The following is a 22,541-nucleotide window of genomic DNA, read 5'->3' on the forward strand; positions in this document are numbered from 1 at the left end:
GTCAGGATTGGGGATGGGAGGCCAAGGAGAAGGAGGGGGCTGGGCCAGCAGTGCTTCCTGGAGGTGGCTCCTGGTCTGACCACAGGCTCAGCACGTTGCTGAGCCGAAGGGGCTGGGCTTGGCCGCAGGCAGCTGGGCCTCCTTCCTGGGTGCGTCCCGGGGAGGCCAGCCCCCACCTCCTCCCTGAGCCGTCCAGCCCAGCTTGTTGCCTCCCCAGCACCTGCGTCACACCACCCTGCCTTGCTCTGAGCTGGGGCATTTCCTTACTGGGGCTTCCTAGTCCCTCTGCCCTCCCCAAACCCTTGACTATTTGCTACTGTGGGGTTCTGCCTGCTGCCCCACCTTTAGCCTGGCCCCCGGACCCTGCCCAGCACCACAAGCACAGTGCACCTTGCCAGGCCCTCAGCCTTGCCTAGACAGGACACTTGAATGGCAGGCGACAGCCTGGAGCCTTTCCCTGCACCTGCGTAGATGGCCCTGCCTCCACCCTTCCCGCCCATGGTCCCACTCTCCAGGCCAACTCCAGGCCTGCACAGCTCTGCCAGCCCTCTTGGCCCCTCTGGGCAGCCTGGGCTACCCCAGTGCTGGGGCCCCCCAAGACTCCTCCCACACACAGCCTCTCACAGCCCAAGAGCCTGAGTCTGGGGAACTTCCATGGGCTGTTTGTCCTGGGGACACTCGCTGGATGTTGCGGAAGGGACCCCTGTTGGCAGGGTCCTTCACTGGCATCACAGACGTATGTGCCTGCACATGTGTGGTCACGTGTGTGAGTTGTGGCTGGTTTGCCGGCTTGGCACAGTGCCCCAGGCTAATTGTGGGGTTCGGTAGTGATCGAGGAGGCGGGGCTGGGGTGACCGCCGAGGCGCTGACAGACTGATGGGGAGATTATAGGCCTTGCTTGCTTCTCACTCGCTCGGGCCCTCACCCGTCCGCCCCCCACGCCCACTCCCGCCTCCCGCACACGGCCCACGAACGGGGCTCTGGGTGGGGGCTGGTCCTGGGCCAGCCACAGGCTGCCCTGGGCTGCAGCATCCAGTCAGCTGGGAGGTGGGCCTGCAGAGGGGAAATGAGTGGGAGCAGCTCAAAGGCGGGGCAGGCAGGCAGGCCGGGAGGCCAAACCTTGGGACCAGTGGCTCCCGCCTGTCATTGAGGCCCAGATGCCCGTGAGACTGCCCTCAGCCTCTTCCAGCTCGGATGTGGGGGCTACTCACATGGAGCCCCTCTGTGTCTGCAAAGCTGTCTGAACTGCTCTTCTTACCTGGGTGGTGGCTGGAGACATCTGTGCTCTGGGCGCCCCGCAGTGTCCGACCCCCAGCCGGCCCCAGCCTTTAATCTGGCCCCTCCCCATCTCTCGACCTCTCTTTCTGTCTCTCAGTCCGACCATAGGCTTACCCACTGGTGAGGTTATCTCAGGAGGATGTCCACACGTGCCTACAGGCCAGGCCCATCCCGCCGGCTGTTAAGTATTGACTGAGGCCACTGTGCGAGCCAGGGGAGGAGACGTGTTCCCGGGTCCCCAGCACACCACAGTTCAGTGCACACAGGAAGCTGTCAGGGGCTCTGGGCCGAGCAGATGGGACGGGTCAGCGGGCCCCAGCCTGGGCTTCCCCGGGGAGCACAGGGCTGTCAGTGGAGAGTGTTGAGCTGTGGAGTGTTTTGATCCAAGGACTGCTGTGCAGAGGAGGGACCCGGGGCGACCCCAGAAGGGCCTAAGCATGTCCAGATGGGACATGGTGCCTGGGACTCAGGAGGGAGGCATCAGAACCGAACAAATCCCACCTATGTCCCAAGGGCCTGGGAGGCCAAGGAGGCTGGGGACTACTGCCTGCAGGAAGGGTCCACACAGTATCATTTCCTGAAACTGTGTTCTCGGGTTTTTCTGAGCCACCTGGCCACAGTGTTAGGCTGCAGTGAGTGGCACAGGAGAGCTGCCAGCTTGCCGACAGCACGGGGATCCCAGTGTTCATGGACAGCCACGAGGGACAGACAGGGAGGGGCTGGAGGACACACACCCAGGCTTTGATGAGCAAGCTCATGAGACGCCTGAGGGCCAGGGCTGGATGCGATAACCCTGGTCACAGTGTCCTCAGGCCTCAGACAGTTGCTGAGAGGTCACCTGGATGCTCTCAGGGGTAAGGAGCATCAGAAGCCTGGGTGGGAGGCTGGTGGGAGGGAGATGGGAGCAGAACAGGCTGGGGTTTCCCTGGGCACATTCTCCTTAGCCTTGGGTCTTGGGCCTGTGACTTCCTCACTGCCACCAGCTACGGGTGACTTAAGCCTGAGACCCAGAGTCCAGACTTCAGGAGGCTGGGCACTCCCCCCAACCCAGGCTGGGGATGGACAGTCGGCCCACAGTCTAGGCAGGTAGGAGGAACCTGGCCCCAGGAGCCAGGGCTGGTGGAGAGGGGGTCCTGTGGGAGGCTCCGGTGGCGCTGACGCAAGTCTCAGGCTACGACGTCAATCTGTCCCTAGAGCCCCGCCCCGCCCCACCACGCCCCACCCCTGCCCTAGGTGCCTGTGCCGGGAGAGTTCAGCCTTCGCCCGGGTCGGGGTCATGCAGGCTGCTGCTAGGGCCAAGGTGGTGGGTGACGGGCTGGCAGCGAAGGAGGAGGCCGAGTCCTGACTGACCCACTGGGCCAGGAGGACTAAGGCAGGTAATGGCCGGTCGTGCGCTGGGCTGAGCCAGACACCAGGTGAGCGCTCCGCGGCGGCGGCTCCCCTTGCCCACGTGACCGCCGCCGCGGTCATTGTCCGACCCGCCGGCGCGTTTTGGGGTCCTGGGTGAAGCTCGCGCACCGCCCACGTGCTCCCCTCCGAGGGTGCGCGCGGGACGCGGGGCCGTTCCCAGGTGACCGTGCCGCGCGCTCCGGGGAGCCCGGCGGGTACGCGGCCAGGGCGGTTCCCCATCCCCCCACCCCCCAGCCGACCTCTGACCCAGGGCACCCGGCGAACGGGGCAGGGCGCGCAGGACCCCGGAGGTCCCGGGGGGGGGGGCGCGCTGGGCGCCCCCCCCTCCCGGGCAGGTACTCACCCCCACCCCATCCGCGCCCCTCCCTCACGCTTGTTTTGAAAACAGCCGAGGCTCGGATTTGCCGGCGATTTGCAGGCAAAATCGCCGGCGTTTCGGCCTGTTTTGTTTCCTCTGATTTGTTTAACGCTCCCCGCTAATTGCAGATTTGCATTTTCGTCGGGAGAGTTGAGGCCTGGTCCCCTGGCTGCCAGCTGCCGGGCGGGGGAGGGGCGACTCCCTGGCTTCTCACGTGGCGCCTTGCCGCCGGGAGGCTGGCTCCCCGCCCGACTGGGGGTTCCTAGGGCCCTCCACACGGTGCCAGGGCACCCCCACGATTGGGGGGGGTAGTGGGCTGTATCTGTCCCCCCCTGGGCCTGAGCCGCGCCCCCCCCCCCCCCCAGACGTCCCTTTCTCTGTGTCTGCCTGTGCCTGAGCCCTCATCTCGGTCTCTGGGCACCTCTTCCGTCCTCCTGGTCCTATCCCAGCCCCATCCGGGTCCCTTTGCGGAGCCCACAAGCCGGCTGGCCTGGCGAGGGACAGCCCCCAAGCTGGTCCCCACCTCCACTAGGCCTGGGTGCTGTGTATTGTTTTGATTTCAGCGTTAAGAAATGGCTCAGTCTGTGTTGGGTGCTGTGTATTGTTTTGATTTCAGCGTTAAGAAATGGCTCAGTCTGTGTTGACTAGAACAGTAGCCTGGAAAGAACCCGGACTCTCGCCGGCACCCGGGGCAGAGCCTTCCCTCAGCTGGGGGCTGAGGGCTGCGGAGGGGGAACCTGACAAGCCCCAGCCCTGGAGCCTGGTCTGGAGTGAGGACTCTGCCCTTCCTGTTTAGGGGCCTTCTGTTCACCTTTTTTGGGGTGGGGGTGTGCAGAACCTGCCCATGCAAGGGGCCCGTTGTCTGTGACTTAGAGGAAGACAGAACCTGCGGGGAACCACAGGGACCCATCTGGCAAGAGACTCTTACTGCTTCCTGCTCTGGTGGAGAAGAGGCCTGTCTCCCATCCGTGCTGTGGCTGGGGCAGGGAATAGCGCCATGTGTGAGGCTTGGGGATCAGCTGCAGGGTCACCTGTGTGTTCAGCCCCTCCATTTGTGATGCCATCAGCTTCCTGGTTCACTGGGCTCAGGCCCGCAAGTGCCCATCGGCCAGCTCCTGTGTTCAGGTGTGCGCGTGGCAGGCCCGTCAGTGAAGGCCGTAGACCGAGGAGGATGAGTGACCATCCTACAGGGCCAGGTCAGGGTGGGTATCCCGAGATTCTGAGGGATGGGTAGTTTTCTGGGCAAGGTGTGGGGGAGAGCAAAGCTGAGACGTCAGTCACCCGGAGTACCGCCCCCACTGTAAGCACAGCCATAGGACCTCCACACATGGATTTGCTTACACTTCATGGCAGTTCACTGAGATCGATTTTGTGGTTACCCCCATTTTACATGGAGAACTGAGGCACGGTGTAGCTTTGTAAATAACCCACATCACCAAGATAGAAATCGACAGAGAGCTGGCGTTTGAATCCAGAAGTCTGGCTCCAGGGGCGCCCAGCTGGTTCAGTCGGTGGAGTGTACGACTCCTGATCTCAGGGTTGTGAGTTCGAGCCCCAGGCTGGGTGTAGAGATAACTTAAAAATAAAATATTTTAAACAAAAACAAAAGACAAAAGTCTGGCTCCAGAGTTGTGCCCTTGAGGCTCTTCGGTGTGGCAGTGTTGGGTGTGTGTGGCTGGGGGGTGGCGGGCTAGCCATGGCCTCAGTGGCCTGTGGTTGCACAGAGGAGTGGCCTTCCTGAGGCAAGAAAGGCTGGCTGTTGGGGGAAGGGTGGACTAGCTGGGAGAAGCTGGGGGCAGGATTGGGTGGTTGAGAGCGGCATCCTTGAGTTAGGAAAGGCCCCAGGACTTGGTGGCTGAAGAAGGGAGAGGTCCAGGTTTCATTCTGCAGGAAGTTTTGGCTGGAGGAGCCTGATGTTGGGAGAAGAAATCAGTGGGCTGCCTCTGGGAGGGTCTGAGAGTAGGACCCAGCATGCTCAGTGGGTCAGTCAGGATAGGTCCCTGGAGGGGGTTGTGTGCCTGTGGGGGCTGGGTGGATGAGTGTGTGTAGGCTCAGGAAAAAGGTGTCCCTTGGAAGAGGCCAGCCTCTCTTGGCTTTGCCTACAGCAGACAGAAACACACAGAAACACCACCCTGTCTGGGGGCTGGGGATTCCTAGGCATGCCCCGGGTTGAAGTTCAGAGCGCGCACGTTCTCTCTCTCTCTCTCTCTCTCTCTCTCCCTCTCCCCCCGGTCTGGGGGCTGAGGACTCAGGTATGCCCTGGGGTGAAGTTCAGAGGCTAGATGGAGGAGGTTGAGGCATCAGGCATAGGGGCACACGGAGGCCGGCATGCTGTCCCTTCAGGTGGGAGTTTTCCATGAACTGTTCAGTCTGTGTGCTGTGGACCCCAGCGCAGTTTGCACCTGCGACGGCCACCGCCTCCAGGCCAAGCTAGCCCCTGCTTTCTCAAGAGACTGCATCATACCGACGCCCAGTGGTTTGCGCCCTGGATTTGCCTGTGGAGTGGCCCTTTGCCCCTTTCACAAAGGCTGCATTCAGTGCCTGTGGCAAAAGGACACCCCTCATCCCTGCACCCAGAGCCTTGAGCCCCTCGGCCTGTGCTCAAGTGCACACTGCCCTGCCCTCCTTGCCCCTGCTGGTCTCCCTTGGATCTGCCATAGGTTCTGCCCTGGGTCTTGCTCTCCAGGAATGCATGTTAGAGTGTGCTGCATAGGACACTGTGGGATGGGGGTGGGGAATGGCCTGGGCCTTGTGGCGGTGTTGGAGGCACAGTGGTGAGGGGTGGGGGGCAGCCAGTCTGGGAGCCAAAGGGGGGAGCAGGAGTGGCTGAACCTTGGATGTGGGGAGCGGCTGGATTGGCCAGGAAAGATGGTTGAGTCCAGAAAGCCATATCCTAAAGCAGAGTGGAGCTGGAGGGAGTGGGCTAGGGGGAGGCAATCATCATTAGATATATACCCCTTTTTATTTAGACAATATGTGAATCTATCCCTGTAAAAATTTTTCAAAAATTGGTAAATGAAGTTATTTTGCTATCCCAGTCCCCTCCTCCCTGCCCCCAGGCTTTACCAACATTTTCAGTTTGAAAGAAAGCTTCTAGAACTTCTCAGCAATTAAACTGATGTCCACATACACGCCCATGGAGACACATGGGCTCCGGTACCATGGCGGCCCCTGACATGTCTAGGCTCTGTGGACTCAGCACAGACCACCCCCGGGTGGGCCTGGTTGGTTTTTTGGGAGGGGGCGGAGCTCTGGTTGGATGCTGGGTAGTTGCTACATTTTCATCATGATAAACCATGCCAAGAAGTATCCTTGGACAGGCTCCCCCCGTGGATATACATGGATATTTATGGCAGATGATAGGATACAATAGCAAGCTTTACTGACTGCTACAGTGTAACAGGCTTTCTTGAGGCTTTCTTGAATGAATCATTTAGTCCTTACAAACTCCTGGGGGGAGTTCACTATGACTATCTCCATTTTACAGATGGGGAAGTGAGGGAAAGAGAAGTAACTTGCCCAAGGTCACACAGCTAGTAAGTAGAATTTGGGGGTCAGGGGTATGCTTATTTTTCAGAAAGCAATTTATATTTTAATCAAATATATGTACCTAGTTTTAAAAAAGTAGCTGGTACCAGCAGACTTAATAATGAAAGGGAGCTGTTCCTTGCCCTGTTTTTCCCCAGGCCTTTTTGAGCAGAGAGAGGGATGTGTCAGGCTTGTATTCTGGAAAGACCAAGTGGGTGTGTGTGCGTTGGGGTGCTGGGCTAAGGGCCCTGGAGGCTGGTGTCTGAGGGAGGGGCTGTGCTGGGAGCAGGGTGGAGGAGGCAGAGGAGGTTGGGGGTTTCCTGCTCCAGTGGCAAAGGCCAGATGAGATCTCTTGAGCTGCTGCCCCCCCCCCCCACCACCACCATATGGAGCAGAGGAGATGGGGAGGCAGGCCAGGCTTGTGGTCAGACCACTGTTGCTCCTTTGCTTCCTAGAGAATCTTGATGCTGGCCCAGAGCAGAGACTGAGCGGGACGACTGGAGCCTCGGTGAGTGGAGGCTGGGCCCCACCTGGGGAAGGCAGTGGGGGGCTATGGCCACACAGTGAGGCTAGAGCCTTCCACTGGCTGTGGGTGGTGACCTTGAGGCTCTGGTCTGGCTGGGCCCAGTGTGCACAAACCCAAGTGCCCTGGGACGCCTGGGTGGCTCAGTTGATTAAGCCTCCGACTTGATTTCGGCTCAGGTCATGATCTCAGGGTCGTGCGATTGAGCCCTATGTCAGGCTCTGTGCTCAGTGCAGAGTCGGCAGAGTCGGCTTGAGATTCTCCCTCTCCCTCTGTCCACCCCCCCAAGTGTGTGCTCTCTCGCTCTCTCAAATAAATAACTCTTAAAAAAAACAAAAAACAAGTGTCCTGCCCATAGGAGCCACTCCCAGCCAGTGCCCCCACCCCTGCCCCCAGTTCTCTGAGACCAAGCTTTCCTTGGGAGGGTGGGCTCTACAGTGAGACTGGCAGGAGAGCTGGCTTCTGGAGCACAAGGACTGGAATTTGGGCTTGGGGGAGGAGTGCCTGTCCAGACATTTTCTGGGCCAGCAACAGGCCGGAGTTTGTGCAACTTTTTGGAAGTGCACCTCCGGACTTCAGCCAGGAAGAAGGCCGGCTGATGCCCTTGAGGAAATCCCCGCCAGCCCCGGTGAGCCAGGGGTCCTGGGGCTGCCTTCAAAACAGGAAGCGCCCGTTCCAGGAATGCTAGGGACACTAGCGGCAGGAAGCTTTGCTGGCTGTGCCTGGCGCCTCCCGCACAGTGGCTTGAGCTCCCCGGTCAGGTGGGTCACCCTTTGCTCCCGGACCTGGCCAGGAAGGTCACCTGAGGCTTTGTTTATCCAGGAAGTGGGGTGGCGGGAGCTGCTGCCTCTGGAGTGTGACCCAAGGCTCTCCTGCCACCCTGGATGACTTGGGCTCAGCCTGGGTGGGGGGTGAGTTTGGACACTGGGATTTAAGTCTCACTCTGCTCGCCACCCAGGGGGATCCTGGGGCAGTAGCGTGGGTGGTGAACAGCACAGTATCTGGACCAGCTTTAATGCCCGCGGCAGGATCTGGTCCAGCTCTCCCTGATGACATACCCAGTATTGGTTGAGCAGTTACGGTGTAAGACCTGGGGGGCTCTGGGGCAGAGGAGGAGGCTGAGGGAGGGTCCAGGACAAGCTTTTTCAGAACAGGAGTGCCCCAAGACTTCCTCAACTTGGTCAGCTATGTCTTCGCGTCCTGGCCCCGCTTACAGACCAGCAGAGGGGCCCTGGGCTCCTTGGGTTCACGTGGGGCGATCCACCCGGCATCCACCCGGCCGGCCCCTGCCGACTGCTGCTGGGGTGGCCTGGGCTCCGGCCCCGCCCCCGCGCCCCGTCCCCGCCCGCCTGCACTCCCTCCCTGGGCCCCGGGAACATTCCATTCATTCCGAGCTCCAGCAGGCCAGTGGGAGCCGACAGGGGCCGGGGTCGCGGCGGCGACGCGGGGACCCGGGTAAGCGCGGCTGGGTGGGGGAGGGCCAGCCTGGGCAGGAGGCGGAGGGGCCGGGAGGCCCACGCCCCCACCCCCTTCACCCTCGCTGGCGCCACAGAGTGGACTTTGGGCCCTGACGCTGCGCTAAGGGGGGGGGGGGAAGGGCGAGGGGGCGGGTCCTTGGGCGCTTTCCTTCCCGGGGAGGGACGGGGGAGGGACTGTACCCGTGGGCACCCGAGGGGCCAGGGCGGCCAGGGCCTGGTGCGCCTGGTTCTGCGCACTCTCAAAGTCAGGGACAGCCCAGCTCCACGCCTGGGGATCTCCCAGACTGTGCTCGCCTCTTCCCCAGAGAGGGGTCTGTGGAGGTAGGGACCCCTACCGTTCAGTGGGATTCCCTGAAGGGCTTGTGAAATCTTCCTATCCCTGACGAAAGCCGTGACTATCTCCCCAACCTGGTGACCCCTATGAGGGGTCACCCTGGCTCTCCTCCTGCTGCCCTGCCTTGGGCCACCTTCACTTCACCCTGGTACTGCCCAGTCTTCTGCCCCAGGCAGCCAGGGGCTCCTTACCAGGTCCCTGTCGTTTCCCCTTCTGGACATGTTCCAGGTAACCCGTGGGTGGCCCCTTTTCCAGTGGTTGGTGAGGAGGGCATGTGAGGTCACCAGGGGCCAGGCAAGAATTCTGCACTCCAGTACAAGGTGGGGGTTCCCTGCAGGGACAGCAGGGGCCCTGCAGTGATTCTGAGGTAGAGAGGGCTTTGTCAGTTGGTTGCTTCTTGGTTATACTTCTTCAGGTTTGAGGAAGGTTGTGGATACTTGGAACAGAGGGATGCGGGGGGGCGGGGGGAGAACAGCCACAGCCTGGGGCCCAAGCAAAGAAGGAAGTCCACTTGATGGAAGAATCACAGGTTCCATGAGAAAAAGCCAATTCATTCCAGAAAACACAGCTTTGCCCAAAGCCAGTGCTCCAAAGAAATGTCTCCTCAGATGCTTTTCTGCCTTCCTGGAAGAGATGGACAGGGCACGGGGCAAGTCAGGGTGTGGACAGGGTAGTAGAAAAGAAATTGTTTCTTGGGGGAATAAGAGCCTATCCAGGGAGGTGGTGTTTAAGGAGGCCACAAAGGATGAACCAGCTCCTCTCCAAGTGCAGCCTGGGCCCCTCATTCCCTTCTGCCATCCGGGTCTGGCACCACTCAGGCATAGGGTAATGCAGGACTGCCCTAAATGTCATGCCAGACTCAGGCAGATTACAGCGCATGCAAGGGTGAGCACTCATGCACGCATCTGGAGAGGGCACTTTGTGGGGAGAGGACCGTACAGGGGGTTCTGACCAACACAGAGCAGGTCACCCAAGGTGGGCGGTTTGGGACGGCCCCAAGATGGAAGAGGCCTAGAGGCAGAATGGCCCTGCCTGAGTTTCTCCGAGATCTCTGTGTCCCTGAGTTGGGGAGGGAGAACCACATATGCTCTGGGTCCTCTCATCTGGGGACACTTTATTTCACCCTGGCTTTAGCAGCTCATCCCTTGTACACGTGGACACATGCATGGGCCTGCATATGTGCAGGAACATGCGGTCAGACAGACACCTGCACACCGGCTGGGCCCGCCCCAGCCCTGCAGGCAGCACACTCACTGTAGACTCCAGGCTCTCCCCTTCTCGGAGAGCTGGCGGATTCTGGAAATTCTTCCCAGGGTCCTGCTTCCTGCGTGCCTACACCCGAGTGTCCACCGTGGGGAGCGCATAGGCAGGGTGGACAGATTGTTGTGGGTTCCTCTGCTGGTTCACCAGGGGGAGGGAGCCTGGAGGCCCAGGGAGGTGGATGGGGAGGCAGGGCTGAGCTGAGGTCCGAGTGGCTCTGGTGGGCAAATATAAATAAATGTGTGCCGGGGGCACGTGGCGGAAGAGTACAACTCTTGATCTCAGGGTTGAGTTAAGCCCCATGTTGGATGTAGAGATTACTTTAAAAAGAAAAAAGCGTGTGCGCCTTCACTAATCCACACCGTTGGTTCCTCCTTTCCATTGGTTTCCTCTGTGTCTCCTGGGAGAGTGCACCATGTGCAGAGAGTCACGTGTGTGGTTTGCATGTCCAGGTGCCCTGTCAGCCTGGGCTTGTGCTCCAGGGCTTATGGAGCCCTGGGGTCACAAGGTGTGGGGAGGGCACGTGCGTGAGTACCTGGGAGACTGTGTAGAGGCGGCACTCCACTGCCTTGGAGGTGGGCCTGCAGGTGCTTTGACCCTGGTCAGTAGGTTGGTTATAGGTTGAACTTCTTGAGAAGGGCTGGGAGTCAGTCTCCTTGGAGAGGAGGACAGGGGCGCCGGGCACTCCTGGGGTATCCTGCACGGCCCTGACCCTCGCTGGCCTGTGTTCTCATTTTTTGGGCAGGGTCTGGAGAGGCCCTGGAGGGAGTGCTTCCTCTGCATGGAGGCTCCTCCAAGCTGGGACTCCCCTGACCCTTCTTTCTTCCCACAGGGTGCCAGGGGCGATGGCTCTGCAGCTCTGGGCCCTGACCCTCCTGGGCCTGGCGGGCACAGGTGCAGGCCTGCGGCCCCGAAAGCTGGACATCTTCCGCAGCGACACCGAGCTGAACCACCTGGTTGTGGACGAGGCATCGGGCATGGTGTACCTGGGGGCTGTGAATGCACTCTACCAGCTGACTGCTGACCTGCAGCTGGGGCAGCAGGCGGTCACGGGCCCGGCCCTGGACAACAAGAAGTGCACGCCGCCCATTGAGGCAAGCCAGTGCCACGAGGCCGTGCAGACGGACAACACCAACCAGCTCCTGCTGCTCGACCCGCCCGGGAAGCGCCTCGTCGAGTGCGGCAGCCTCTTCAAGGGCATCTGTGCCTTGCGCGCTCTGAGCAACATCTCCACCCGCCTCTTCTATGAGGACGGTAGCGGCGAGAAGTCCTTTGTGGCCAGCAATGATGAGAGTGTGACCACGGTGGGGCTGGTGAGCGCCACGAGCCCTGGTGGCGAAAGGGTTCTGTTTGTGGGCAAAGGCAATGGGCCCCATGACAACGGCATCATTGTGAGCACCCGCCTGCTGGACCGGGCCGAGGGCAGGGAGGCCTTCGAGGCCTACACGGACCACGCCACCTACAAGGCCGGATACCTGTCCACCAACACACAGCAGTTCGTGGCTGCCTTTGAGGATGGCCTCTACGTTTTCTTCGTCTTCAACCAGCAGGACAAGCACCCGCCCCGTAACCGCACGCTCCTGGCTCGCATGTGCAAGCAAGACCCCTTCTATTACTCCTACCTGGAGATGGACCTGGAGTGCCTCGACCCCAGTGACCCCCAGGCCCCTGCCTTCGGCACCTGCTTGGCAGCCTCTCTGGCTGTGCTGAGCACCAGCCGGGTGCTGTACGCTGTCTTCAGCAGGGATGGCCGGAGCGGTGGGGGACCCCGTGCGGGCCTCTGCCTGTTCCCGCTGGACGAGGTCCATGCCAAGATGGAGGCCAACCGCAATGCCTGCTACACGGGCACCCGGGAGGCGGGCCGCGACACCTTCTATAAGCCCTTCCACGGCGAGATCCAGTGTGGCGGCCACGGGCTGGTATGTGGCCTCAGCACCTTCTCCCACAAGCCGGGCCCGCCTGCGTCTGTGTGGGTCTGCATGTTGCTGCTGCTTGCGGGTGTGTCCCTGACCCCCCAGCTTATGGGGCCCAGGGAGAGGGTGTGTGTGTGAGGGGTCACCGTGTCGGGTCCCACCCGCGGGCACTGCTTCTTCCAGGTGTCTGATCAGTGCCAGGCCCGTGCTGGGCATCGGCCGTGCAGCAGTGCTTACTTGGGCGGGGTCCCTGATTCCACGGACCCTTGGTCCTGGGGACGTGTGTGGGGACCACAAGTGCCAGAGGCCCTCGTGGGGAGGGCATCCAGAGCAAGGGGATCTGTACCCAGAGCTGACAACACCATGGTCCGCAGGGCGCCAGTGAGAGCTTCCCGTGCGGCTCTGAGCACCTGCCTTACCCGCTGGGCAGCAGAGACGGACTCACAGCTACGGCCATGCTGCAGCGTGGAGGCCTGAACCTGACAGCTGTGGTGGTGACCGCTGAGAATGGCCACACTGTTGCCTTCCTGGGCACCTCAGATGGCCGGGTCCTCAAGGTAAGGCCTGGGGCTGGGGTAGGGCGGCTCCCAGGGGGCCGTCTGCGCAAGACCCCCGTCTCATGCACCTGCCCTCACACCTGCAGGTGTACCTTGCCCCGGATGGCAGCTCCGCGGAGTACGGCTCCATCCTCGTGGAGATCAACAAGAGAATCAAGCGGGACCTGGTGCTGTCCCCGGATCTGGCCAGTCTTTACGCCATGACCCAGGACAAGGTGGGCCTGTGGAGCCCCCGGAGAAGGGGCCTCGGTGGTCCAGGTCACTGTGAGCGGCCTGGAAGGGTGTGGGGGGGATGGGAAGACTTCCCGGCGGCATTTGACCCCGTGTCTCTCTAGCGCCTTCCTTGTGTCTGAAACGGTTTTTGTCTGTGGCCCTGCCCCAGTTCCATTCTGACAGGGGCCCCCCAGTTTAGGGGGGGGCTGGTAGAAGAGCCCTTCGAGGTGGTCTTGGGAGTATCCAGGTCGGCCAGGTGCCTCTCTCGGGGAGGGGGGTTGAAGGGCCTGAGCTGGCGCGGGGAGGCACCACAGCCGGGACCCCCGTGGTTTCCTGGGACCCCACATTATCCCAGGCCAACCGCAGCCACAGGGCAGGCCCATTCAGAGCCTGGAGGGCAACTGCTGCTGGACCCTCACCAAGCAGGCCTTGTGTGGGTGTCAGGCTTTTAAGGCTCAGAGGGAAAGGTGGGATCAAGCCCGTGACCCCAGGAATATCCGGGGCCCGAGAGGCAGGTCCTCGTGGCTGCCGTCGTCCCGCTCACTGTCCCGTTGCCCTCAGGTTTTCCGGTTCCCCGTGCAGGACTGTCTGAGTTATCCAACCTGCGAACAGTGCCGCAGCTCCCAGGACCCCTACTGCGGCTGGTGCGTCGTTGAGGGACGGTGAGTGCCTGGGACTCCAGGGGTCTCAGCCCTGCCCTGGGGGGCCTGGGGGTATGGCTGACTGGTGCCAGGACTGAGGCCACCCCCTGCCCCTGTAGATGCACCAGGAGGGCCGAGTGCTCACGGGCTGAGGAGAGCGGCCACTGGCTGTGGAGCCGTGACGAGTCCTGTGTAGCCATCACCGGGGCCCAGCCACAGAACATGAGCCGACGGGCCCAGGGGGAGGTGCGTGGTGGGGGTGGGCAGGGGCTGGGGGTTGGGCAGGGGTGGGGCTCCTGCTGGCCTGGGGCTGTTGGGTTGTCAAGGAGAACCTTGGCTTATTCTCTCTCCCTCTCTGGCCTGGGCTCTGGGCCCTGAGCCTGAGGACAGGGAGCCTTTCCTTTGTTGGGTTCCCCTGGCCCTTGTGACCTGGGGTGGGCCGCATTCTAGGAGTTGCTGGGGTGCCCACACAGGGGCCTGTTCTCAGTGTGATGGAGCCTTTTCCAAGGGGAGAGCAGGACAGCTGGTAGGTGTCCTGCGCAGAGAGGTCCTGGTGTGAGCCGCACACCCTTCCCCAGGTGCAGCTGACCGTCAGTCCCCTCCCAGCCCTGAGCAGCGAAGACCAACTGCTATGCCACTTTGGTGACTCGCCAGCACACCCTGCCCGCGTGGAGGGGGATGCCGTCATCTGCAACTCCCCACGTACCATCCCTAACACGCCGCCCGGCCAAGGTGAGGCCCCCGTGCAGCTGCTGGGTGGGCACCTACGGTCCCAGGGGTGCAGGCTGAGGTGGAGAGAGCACCTGCCTGGGTGGATCGAGATGGAGGCCCACAAGCGGTTCTGGTTCTGGAATCCCTGAGCCGCGGGTGTGGGGGCCGTGTACTGTTGGCACCAGGGAGCTGCCTGGCTTTGGGCTTTGCTGTCCATGCTGAAGCCCCTCACGCCTCCCCAGCCCCGTCCAGCTTGAGATGGGTGGGGCTCTGAGTGTCGCCAGTGGAGGACGGCTTGCTGGTGCAGCAGGGGCCTGGCAGGTGCTCTGCCCCAGGTGCTGAGGAACCACAACCCTCAGTGCCTGTAGGGACAGAGAGAGGGTTCAGGAGCCCAGAGCTGGGAGCCGGCACTGGAGCCGAGATCTGATAGCGCTGGCGGGCCCAGCTGAGCCCGGTGCAAGTCACAGACTAGGATTCCACCCTGGGCCCGTGGGAGCTATGATGGGGCGAGGATTTGGCTGCAGAGGCCCAGTGCCCGCCCGCCTGGCCTGTCCCCACCATGCCGGCCCTGTGTGCTGAGGCCCCTGCCTGAGGCCGTCCCGATCTCCTGTCTGCAGACCACGTGGCTGTGAACATCCAGCTCCTCTTCAGACGTGGCAGCATCTTCCTCACTTCCCATCTGTACCCCTTCTACGACTGCCGGGAGGCCATGAGCCTGGCGGAGAACCTGCCGTGAGTGTCTTGCTGGCCCAGTGTGCCCGTTGCCCATTCCCCACTGTGGGCCCCGCGCTCCTCACCACCCTCTCCCCCAGGTGCATCTCCTGCGCGAGCAACCGCTGGACCTGCCAGTGGGACCTGCGCTACCATGAGTGTCGGGAGGCCTCCCCCAACCCTGAGGATGGCATTGTCCGCGCCCACATGGTGAGGGGCCGTGAGCATCCTGCCGGAGCTGGGCTACTTGGCCATGGCCAGGCAGCCCTTCACCAGCCTTCCTCTCTCCAGGAGGACAACTGCCCCCAGTTCCTGAACCCCAGCCCACTGGTCATCCCCATGAACCACGAGACAGATGTAACCTTCCAGGGAAAGAACCTGGACACAGTGAAGGTGGCAGGGGCTTGTGGGGTGCTGACCTGGGGGCAGGGCCTGCCCAATGAGGAAATGCCTGGGGGTCCAGCAGGGGCCATGGGGCTGGTGCAGTGTCCGAGTGGCTCGTTCAGAGCCATTTTCCTGCAACACCAAAGTCCAAGTGCCTGGTGCGCATTCGAGCTTCCCTGGCTCGGGACCCAGCACATGAGGGAGGTGCTCCATGTGTATTTGGGGACAGAAGGCAGCAGAGAGCCTGAATGGGCCTGGAGAACATAGGTAGAGAGCAGGAGACGAGCGTTTGGGTGTTGAGTGCTGGGCAGCTGGGACGCTACTTGGTGGGAGGCGGGAGCAGGGCCATGCTCTGGGGTTGACCAAGGTGGGTCTGTCTGGGAGGGCTGGGTGGTCAGTTGGGATGGGAGTGCCCGACTGATGGGTGTGGGGCACAGAGGGGGTTCGGGGAGGGCAGGGTGGGAGGCCTGGCTGCGCCGTCCTGACCACACTGCCTTGTAGGGCTCCTCTTTGCACGTGGGCAGCGACCTACTCAAGTTTGAGGAGCCAGTGAGCACGCAGGAACCGGGAACCTTCTTCTTTCGGACCCCAAAGGTGCGGCTCCCAGGGCAGGCCGGCCAGGCTGCTGGATCCCAAGGAAGGCCTTGGGGGCGGGGTAGGGGATGCAGCGGGGGGGCCTTGGCATGTCTGTGTGTCCTGCCACCTGCCTGGAATCAAAGTGATCCTTTGTATGTCTGAGGCTCCAGCTTCCAGCCACCTGGAGGCCTCCCCCTGCTGCCCCTCGGCTATGGGAGACCCCATGGAACAAACCGGGGATGGGAGCAAGGAGTACAGTGTGTCCCTGCGTGTCCCCCTAGCTGTCCCATGATGCCAACGAGACACTGCCTTTACACCTATACGTCAAGTCCTACGGCCAGAATGTCGACAGCAAGCTCCAAGGTGGGTGGGGTGGGCAGCTGGGGCTGGGTGGGGAGCAGGAAGCAGGGTGGCCCCGCTGACCACTGGCTTCTTCCTCCACAGTTACCCTCTACAACTGCTCCTTTGGCCGTGGTGACTGCAGCCTGTGCCTGGCGGCTAACCCCGAGTACAAGTGTGTGTGGTGTGCCGGGCAGGGCAGGTGTGTGTACGAGGCTCTGTGCAGCAACAGCACCTCCGAGTGCCCAGCGCCCGTCATCACCAGGGTGAGTCCTTGTGCCTGCCTGGCGGGGAGGGTCTCCGGTCTGCCCGCTGCCCCCGCACACCCCCGCCTGCCCGAGCTGCTGGGTCAGCTGGGCTCTGCCAATTCCAGATCCACCCTGAGACGGGCCCGCTGGGTGGGGGCATCCGAATCACCATCCTTGGGTCCAATTTGGGGGTCAGAGCAGAGGACGTCCAGAGGGTGACCGTGGCGGGCCAGAACTGCGTCTTTGAGCCGGAGCGCTATTCCGTGTCCACCCGGTGAGTGGACAGCCTGAAGCCTGGGCTCCGTTGGCTGGGCTGGGGGGGCCAGGTGACCCGGGTGGGCGAAGAAGGAGGACGGGATGCAGGTGCCCAGGGCTTGCACACCCACAGCGCAGTGTCCCACCCTGTCTGTGAATCACCCAGGATCGTGTGTGCTGTAGAGGCCGCCACGGGGCCCATCACAGGGGGCGTCGTGGTGGACGTCAGTGGGAAGCTGGGTCATTCACCACCCCACGTCCAGTTCACCTACCAGGTAAGGGCCTGGCCTCTCGACCGCTGAGGGTTGCGTGTTGATGTGGGGTGGGGTGGGGTCGAGGCTCCAGCGCCCCAGCCCTGATCCGAGTGGATCTGTTGCTCTTCCAGCAGCCCCAGCCCCTCAGCGTGGAGCCAAAGCAGGGGCCACAGGCAGGCGGCACCACGCTGACCATCAGTGGCACCCACCTGGACACAGGCTCTGAGGAGGACGTGCGGGTGACCCTCAATGACGTCCCGTGTAAAGTGTGGGTGTCACCTGCGGGCTGGGGCTCTCTGGTTCTGACCCTGAGTCTACCCTGGAGCGGGCCGTAGAGCCAGCCTGACCCACTGACCCCCTGGCCTGGGGCTGGGCTTGACACTGACTTGTAACCCCCCCCCCCCCCCGGCCAGGACGCAGTTCGGGGCACAGCTCCAGTGTGTCACTGGCCCGCAGTCTGTTCTGGGGGAGCTGCCCCTGGAGATTTACTACGGGGGCTCCCGGGTGCCCAGCCCTGGTGTCATCTTCACCTACCGCGAGAATCCCGTGCTGCGGGCCTTCGAACCATTGCGAAGCTTTGTCAGGTGTGGCCTCCGTCTCTTCCCTGGGGGCAGTGGTACCAGCTGTGGGACCCCCCACCACCCCCACCCCCTTCCGCTACTTCCCAGGCACCCTCTGCCTGCTGGACTTGAGAGGGTGTAGTAGGGCTGGTGCTCCAGAGAAGCCCACTGCACCCCCAGATCCGCTTCCTTCTAGAAACCCAGATGGGCAGCACTCCCCCCCGCTCTGACAAGCGTTGGCAGTGCTCACAGTCCTATGCTCAGAGCTTGATCCCCAACCCTGTCTCAGAGCCGCATGAATACCCAAGAGCAGACTCCAGACCCTGCCCATCCCCAGCCCACTGTGTGGCCAGAATTTGGGTCGGGGAGCTGCTTGCCGAGTCATGCCCACTCAGGCACTGCCTCCCGTCCCCAGTGGTGGCCGCAGCATCAACGTCACGGGGCAGGGCTTCAGCCTGATCCAGAGATTTGCCATGGTGGTCATAGCTGAGCCCCTGCAGTCCTGGCGGCGGCGGCGGGAGGCCGGACCTCTGCAGCCCGTGACGGTCAGTCTTGGTGTTGGCGGGGGACTCAGCTCCACCACGGCCCCCTCAGCGAGTGCGGGCTAGGGATGGGGCCTGGGCCATGCGGCCTGACGGCCTGGCCTCGGCCTGCAGGTCATGGGCACAGAGTACATATTCTACAACGACTCCAAGGTCGTGTTCTCATCCCCCGCGGTCCCCGAGGAGCCCGAGGCCTACAATCTCACGGCACTCATCCAGATGGACGGGCACCGGGCTCTGCTCAGGACCGAGGCCGGTGCCTTCGAGTATGTGGCCGACCCCACCTTTGAGAACTTCACGGGGGGTGTCAAGAAGCAGGTCAACAAGCTCATCCATGCCCGGGTGAGGACTGGCCACAGCCTGGGGGGTCAGCAGGGGAGGCAGCCCGAGCTTTGGTCCCTGACTCCCTCCTGGTCACTGTGACCCGCAGGGCACTAATCTGAACAAGGCGATGACGCTTCACGAGGCCGAGGCATTTGTGGGCGCCGAACGCTGCATCATGAAGACGCTGACTGAGACAGACCTGTACTGTGAGCCTCCAGAGGTGCAGCCTCCCCCGAAGCGGCGGCAGAAGCGGGACACGACACACAACCTGCCGGAGTTCATTGTGCGTGTGGTCATGTCAGGGCGCAGGCCGGGCTGGGCTGGGGGTACGGGGTTCTCCGTCCCAGCCACACCTGTCCTTGCTGAGCACGCCCCGCCTTGCAGGTGAAGTTTGGCTCCCGAGAGTGGGTGCTGGGCCGCGTGGAGTATGACACGAGGGTGAGCGACGTGCCCCTCAGCCTCATCCTGCCGCTGGTCATTGTGCCCATGGTGGCGGTCATTGCTGTGTCGGTCTACTGCTACTGGTGAGCCCCACCCCTCTGGCCACACAGCCAGCACGACACAGAGGCTCGGAGCCATCGGGTGGCCTGACCCAGGCCAGGCCCCATTAACCTCCCTGTGCCGGCAGGAGGAAGAGCCAACAGGCAGAGCGCGAGTATGAGAAGATCAAGTCCCAGCTGGAGGGCTTGGAGGAGAGCGTGCGTGACCGTTGCAAGAAGGAGTTTACAGGTAGGGCTGCCTGGCAAGGGCAGGCAGGATCTTCGGGCTGCCCGGACCCCGGGGCCCCCAGGGGCACCTCGGGGGATTGGGACGCGGGGGAGGACGCCCTTGAGAGAGGCCGCCTGCGGAGAGGCAGAGGTGGGCGGGGTGGCCACTGGTTGGTGGCCGGGATGCCTCACCCTGACCTCCCGCCAGACCTGATGATCGAGATGGAGGACCAGACCAGCGATGTGCACGAGGCGGGCATCCCCGTGCTGGACTACAAGACCTACACCGACCGCGTCTTCTTCCTGCCCTCCAAGGACGGCGACAAGGACGTAATGATCACGGGCAGGCTGGACATCCCAGAGTCGCGGCGGCCTGTGGTGGAGCAGGCCCTGTACCAGTTCTCCAACCTGCTCAACAGCAAGTCCTTCCTGGTCACTGTGAGTGGGGCCGGGTCTGCACGTGGGTCGGGGAGGGGCAAGCAGACCCTCAGGCCGCGGAAGGGAGACAGGGCCAGGGTGCTCACACGGTCTTTGGCTGGGGGCCCTCGCAGTTCATCCACACGCTGGAGAGCCAGCGCGAGTTCTCAGCCCGCGCCAAGGTCTACTTTGCGTCCCTGCTGACGGTGGCGCTGCACGGGAAACTGGAATATTACACAGACATCATGCGCACGCTCTTCCTGGAGCTCATGGAGCAGTACGTGGTGGCCAAGAACCCCAAGCTGATGCTGCGCAGGTGTGTGGGTGGGGCCGTGTGGATGGGGGTTGGGGGCAGGGCTGATCCCAGCACCTGGGCTGCCAACAGATGTAGGCAGGGAGGAGGCACGGCAGGGCACGGCAGTCTCTGCTGGTGCCCTTGGCATCAGCTCTTGGTAGGTTGGGGTGGAAGATGATGAGTCCAGCACTTGGTCACTCCAGGCTGTGTGTGTGCATTCTGACGGGGACCCAGGGCCTGGATAGGCGTGCTGTGGGTGCCTGGAGGAGCCGGCTGGGCCCAAGGGCACTGAGGGATCCCTAGGTAAACACCTCTTTGCCTCTGCAGGTCGGAGACGGTGGTAGAAAGGATGCTGTCCAATTGGATGTCCATCTGCTTGTACCAGTATCTCAAGGTGGGTTCCAGGTGGCTGGCCAGGGTTGGGGGAGGAGTGAGGTGGTGCTCTCCCCGCCCTCCCCCCCACATGTCCACCTGCCTGTGTAGCATCGCCAGGTGGGTCTGGCACGGTCAGTTCCACCATGGCTGAACTGCCCTTTGTTGCTCCAGGACAGTGCCGGCGAGCCTCTATATAAGCTTTTCAAGGCCATCAAGCATCAGGTGGAGAAGGGGCCAGTAGACGCTGTGCAGAAGAAGGCCAAATACACCCTCAATGATACGGGGCTGCTGGGGGATGATGTGGAGTATGCGCCCCTGGTGAGCCCTGGGGCCGGGGGAGGGGCTGGCGTGGGTCTGAGAGACTCCTCTCAGTGTTGTCAGGTTCTGGGCCAACCTCAGTCCCAGAAGCTGGGTGCTGTTAGTGGACTCACATGGGCTCAGCTGGGTTCAGGCAGGGGTTGTGAGTCCCCCGCAGGTGTCTCTAGAGAGAGGCTCTGTGTGTCCTGGGCACCTGGGTCTGCTGCAGGTGTGTGTGGGGCCTGGGCATCCAGGTGTGCCTGGTGGTCATGATCCCAGGGTCCTGGGATCGAGCCCCGCATCGGGCTCCCTGCTCAGCGGGAAGCCTGCTTCTCCCTCCCCCATTCTCCCTGCTTGTGTTCCCTCTCTCGCTCTGTCTCTGTCAAATAAATGAATAAAATCTTGAAAAAAAAAAAAAAAGAATCCCAGGTGTGCCTGGTGGTGAGCTCGTGTGCACAGGTGGGAGACAGCGTGGGGCATGTGATGCCCAGGAGTCAGTGTTCCCTGAGCTACTCTGTTCTCTGTCCTGTTGAGCCAGGGATTGGGACAGGGCCAGGCCAGGCCACCCCAGGTGCTCTCAGGGCTCAGAGCCACCCCCGCTCCTCCACCTGAGGGTGTGGCCATGGGGGGCCTGAGGCTGCTCCCACATTGGCAAGCAGTGAGAGCGAGGGACCCCACATTGGCTCTTCACCCTGTGTCCTCTGGCAGACGGTGAGCGTGATCGTCCAGGATGAAGGGGCCGACGCCATCCCAGTCAAGGTCCTCAACTGTGACACCATCTCCCAGGTCAAGGAAAAGATCATTGACCAGGTGTACCGTACACAGCCATGCTCCCGATGGCCTAAGGCTGACAGTGTGGTGCTTGGTGAGCAAGGCCCCTGTGTCCCCTGGGGGTGGGTCCTGCTCTTGGACCCTGGTTGGGTGGGTGGGTGGGGTGCAGGAACAGCTGGAGGGAGCTGGGTGCTATGTGGCTGGGCTCCAGGTGTTGGGCTGTGTCCTTCCAGAGTGGCGTCCTGGATCCACAGCCCAGATCCTGTCAGACCTGGACCTGACCTCTCAGCGGGAGGGCCGGTGGAAACGCATCAACACCTTGATGCACTACAACGTGAGTGCTGGTGGGGGGGCACAGGGAGGGCCGGGCTGCCCGCCTTGAGTGGGGGCGAGGCCCACCCTCACGACTGTGTGCCCCAGGTCCGGGATGGAGCCACTCTCATCCTGTCCACGGTGGGAGTCTCCCAACAGCCAGAGGACAGCCAGCCGGACCTGCCTGGGGAGCGTGAGTCCCCCCGCTTTTGCCCTCGGCTCTTGTGGGCTCTGGAGGTCTGCGTGGACCAGGGGCCACCCTGTGCCGCCATGGCGGGGCAGGGGCTGCTGAGCTCCAGCCCTTGTCCTTCAGCGCCCCCCGCCCCCCTGCAGGCCATGCCCTCCTAGAGGAGGAGAACCGTGTGTGGCACCTGGTGCGGCCGACGGATGAGGTGGACGAAGGCAGGTCCAAGCGGGGCAGCGTGAAGGAGAAGGAACGCACTAAGGCCATCACGGAGATCTACTTGACCCGCCTGCTCTCCGTCAAGGTGGGCCGCAGTGTGTGTGGGCGCTCACTGCCGGGCCAGTGCCCGCCGGGCTGAGCTGAGCCCTTCCCCTACACCCCTGCAGGGCACGCTGCAGCAGTTTGTGGACAACTTCTTCCAGAGCGTCCTGGCGCCTGGGCACGCGGTGCCGCCCGCAGTTAAGTACTTCTTCGACTTCCTGGACGAGCAGGCGGAGAAGCATGACATTAAGGATGAGGACACCATCCACATCTGGAAGACCAACAGGTGGGGGCTCCTCCGTCCTGCAGCCCACTCTGCCCCAGGGTCTCAGCGGCCCCTCACTTCCTGTCGCTCTGCCTCAGTTTACCACTCCGGTTCTGGGTGAACATCCTCAAGAACCCCCATTTCATCTTCGATGTCCACGTTCACGAGGTGGTGGACGCCTCCCTGTCAGTCATCGCCCAGACCTTCATGGACGCCTGTACGCGCACAGAGCACAAGCTGAGCCGCGTGAGTGGACCCTG

At 62.4% G+C, this 22,541-nt stretch overlaps 1 protein-coding gene across 7 annotated transcripts in view; it reads left to right on the plus strand.

Moving 5' to 3' along the window:
* PLXNB2 (plexin B2) overlaps positions 1-22,541 on the plus strand; it is a 29,477-nt gene that overhangs the window by 5,023 nt on the left and 1,913 nt on the right. The window contains exons 1-34 of one of the 7 annotated variants that reach the window (XM_073882563.1): positions 2,524-2,693; positions 6,534-6,582; positions 7,030-7,082; positions 11,002-12,088; positions 12,457-12,639; positions 12,726-12,854; positions 13,414-13,514; positions 13,613-13,739; positions 14,072-14,225; positions 14,822-14,936; positions 15,017-15,125; positions 15,207-15,308; positions 15,801-15,893; positions 16,157-16,238; positions 16,320-16,480; positions 16,588-16,736; positions 16,884-16,992; positions 17,103-17,239; positions 17,385-17,555; positions 17,947-18,076; positions 18,188-18,415; positions 18,504-18,680; positions 18,782-18,921; positions 19,026-19,126; positions 19,313-19,542; positions 19,656-19,837; positions 20,144-20,210; positions 20,363-20,509; positions 21,197-21,353; positions 21,493-21,593; positions 21,680-21,764; positions 21,905-22,059; positions 22,142-22,302; positions 22,380-22,527. In XM_073882563.1, the coding sequence (XP_073738664.1) occupies positions 11,015-12,088; positions 12,457-12,639; positions 12,726-12,854; positions 13,414-13,514; positions 13,613-13,739; positions 14,072-14,225; positions 14,822-14,936; positions 15,017-15,125; positions 15,207-15,308; positions 15,801-15,893; positions 16,157-16,238; positions 16,320-16,480; positions 16,588-16,736; positions 16,884-16,992; positions 17,103-17,239; positions 17,385-17,555; positions 17,947-18,076; positions 18,188-18,415; positions 18,504-18,680; positions 18,782-18,921; positions 19,026-19,126; positions 19,313-19,542; positions 19,656-19,837; positions 20,144-20,210; positions 20,363-20,509; positions 21,197-21,353; positions 21,493-21,593; positions 21,680-21,764; positions 21,905-22,059; positions 22,142-22,302; positions 22,380-22,527 (5,205 nt within the window). In that variant the 5' untranslated portion in view covers positions 2,524-2,693; positions 6,534-6,582; positions 7,030-7,082; positions 11,002-11,014. Of the gene's footprint in view, positions 1-2,523; positions 2,694-6,533; positions 6,583-7,029; positions 7,083-7,839; positions 7,859-11,001; positions 12,089-12,456; positions 12,640-12,725; positions 12,855-13,413; positions 13,515-13,612; positions 13,740-14,071; positions 14,226-14,821; positions 14,937-15,016; positions 15,126-15,206; positions 15,309-15,800; positions 15,894-16,156; positions 16,239-16,319; positions 16,481-16,587; positions 16,737-16,883; positions 16,993-17,102; positions 17,240-17,384; positions 17,556-17,946; positions 18,077-18,187; positions 18,416-18,503; positions 18,681-18,781; positions 18,922-19,025; positions 19,127-19,312; positions 19,543-19,655; positions 19,838-20,143; positions 20,211-20,362; positions 20,510-21,196; positions 21,354-21,492; positions 21,594-21,679; positions 21,765-21,904; positions 22,060-22,141; positions 22,303-22,379; positions 22,528-22,541 lie in introns of those variants that run through there. The other 6 variants (XM_073882565.1, XM_025881608.2, XM_025881607.2 and 3 more) reach the window with 6 other exon arrangements.

This window comes from Callorhinus ursinus, unplaced genomic scaffold (genome assembly GCF_003265705.2).
Source record: "Callorhinus ursinus isolate GAN/ISIS: 27379988/994484 unplaced genomic scaffold, GSC_fseal_2.0 scaffold48, whole genome shotgun sequence".
NCBI lineage: Eukaryota > Metazoa > Chordata > Mammalia > Carnivora > Otariidae > Callorhinus > Callorhinus ursinus.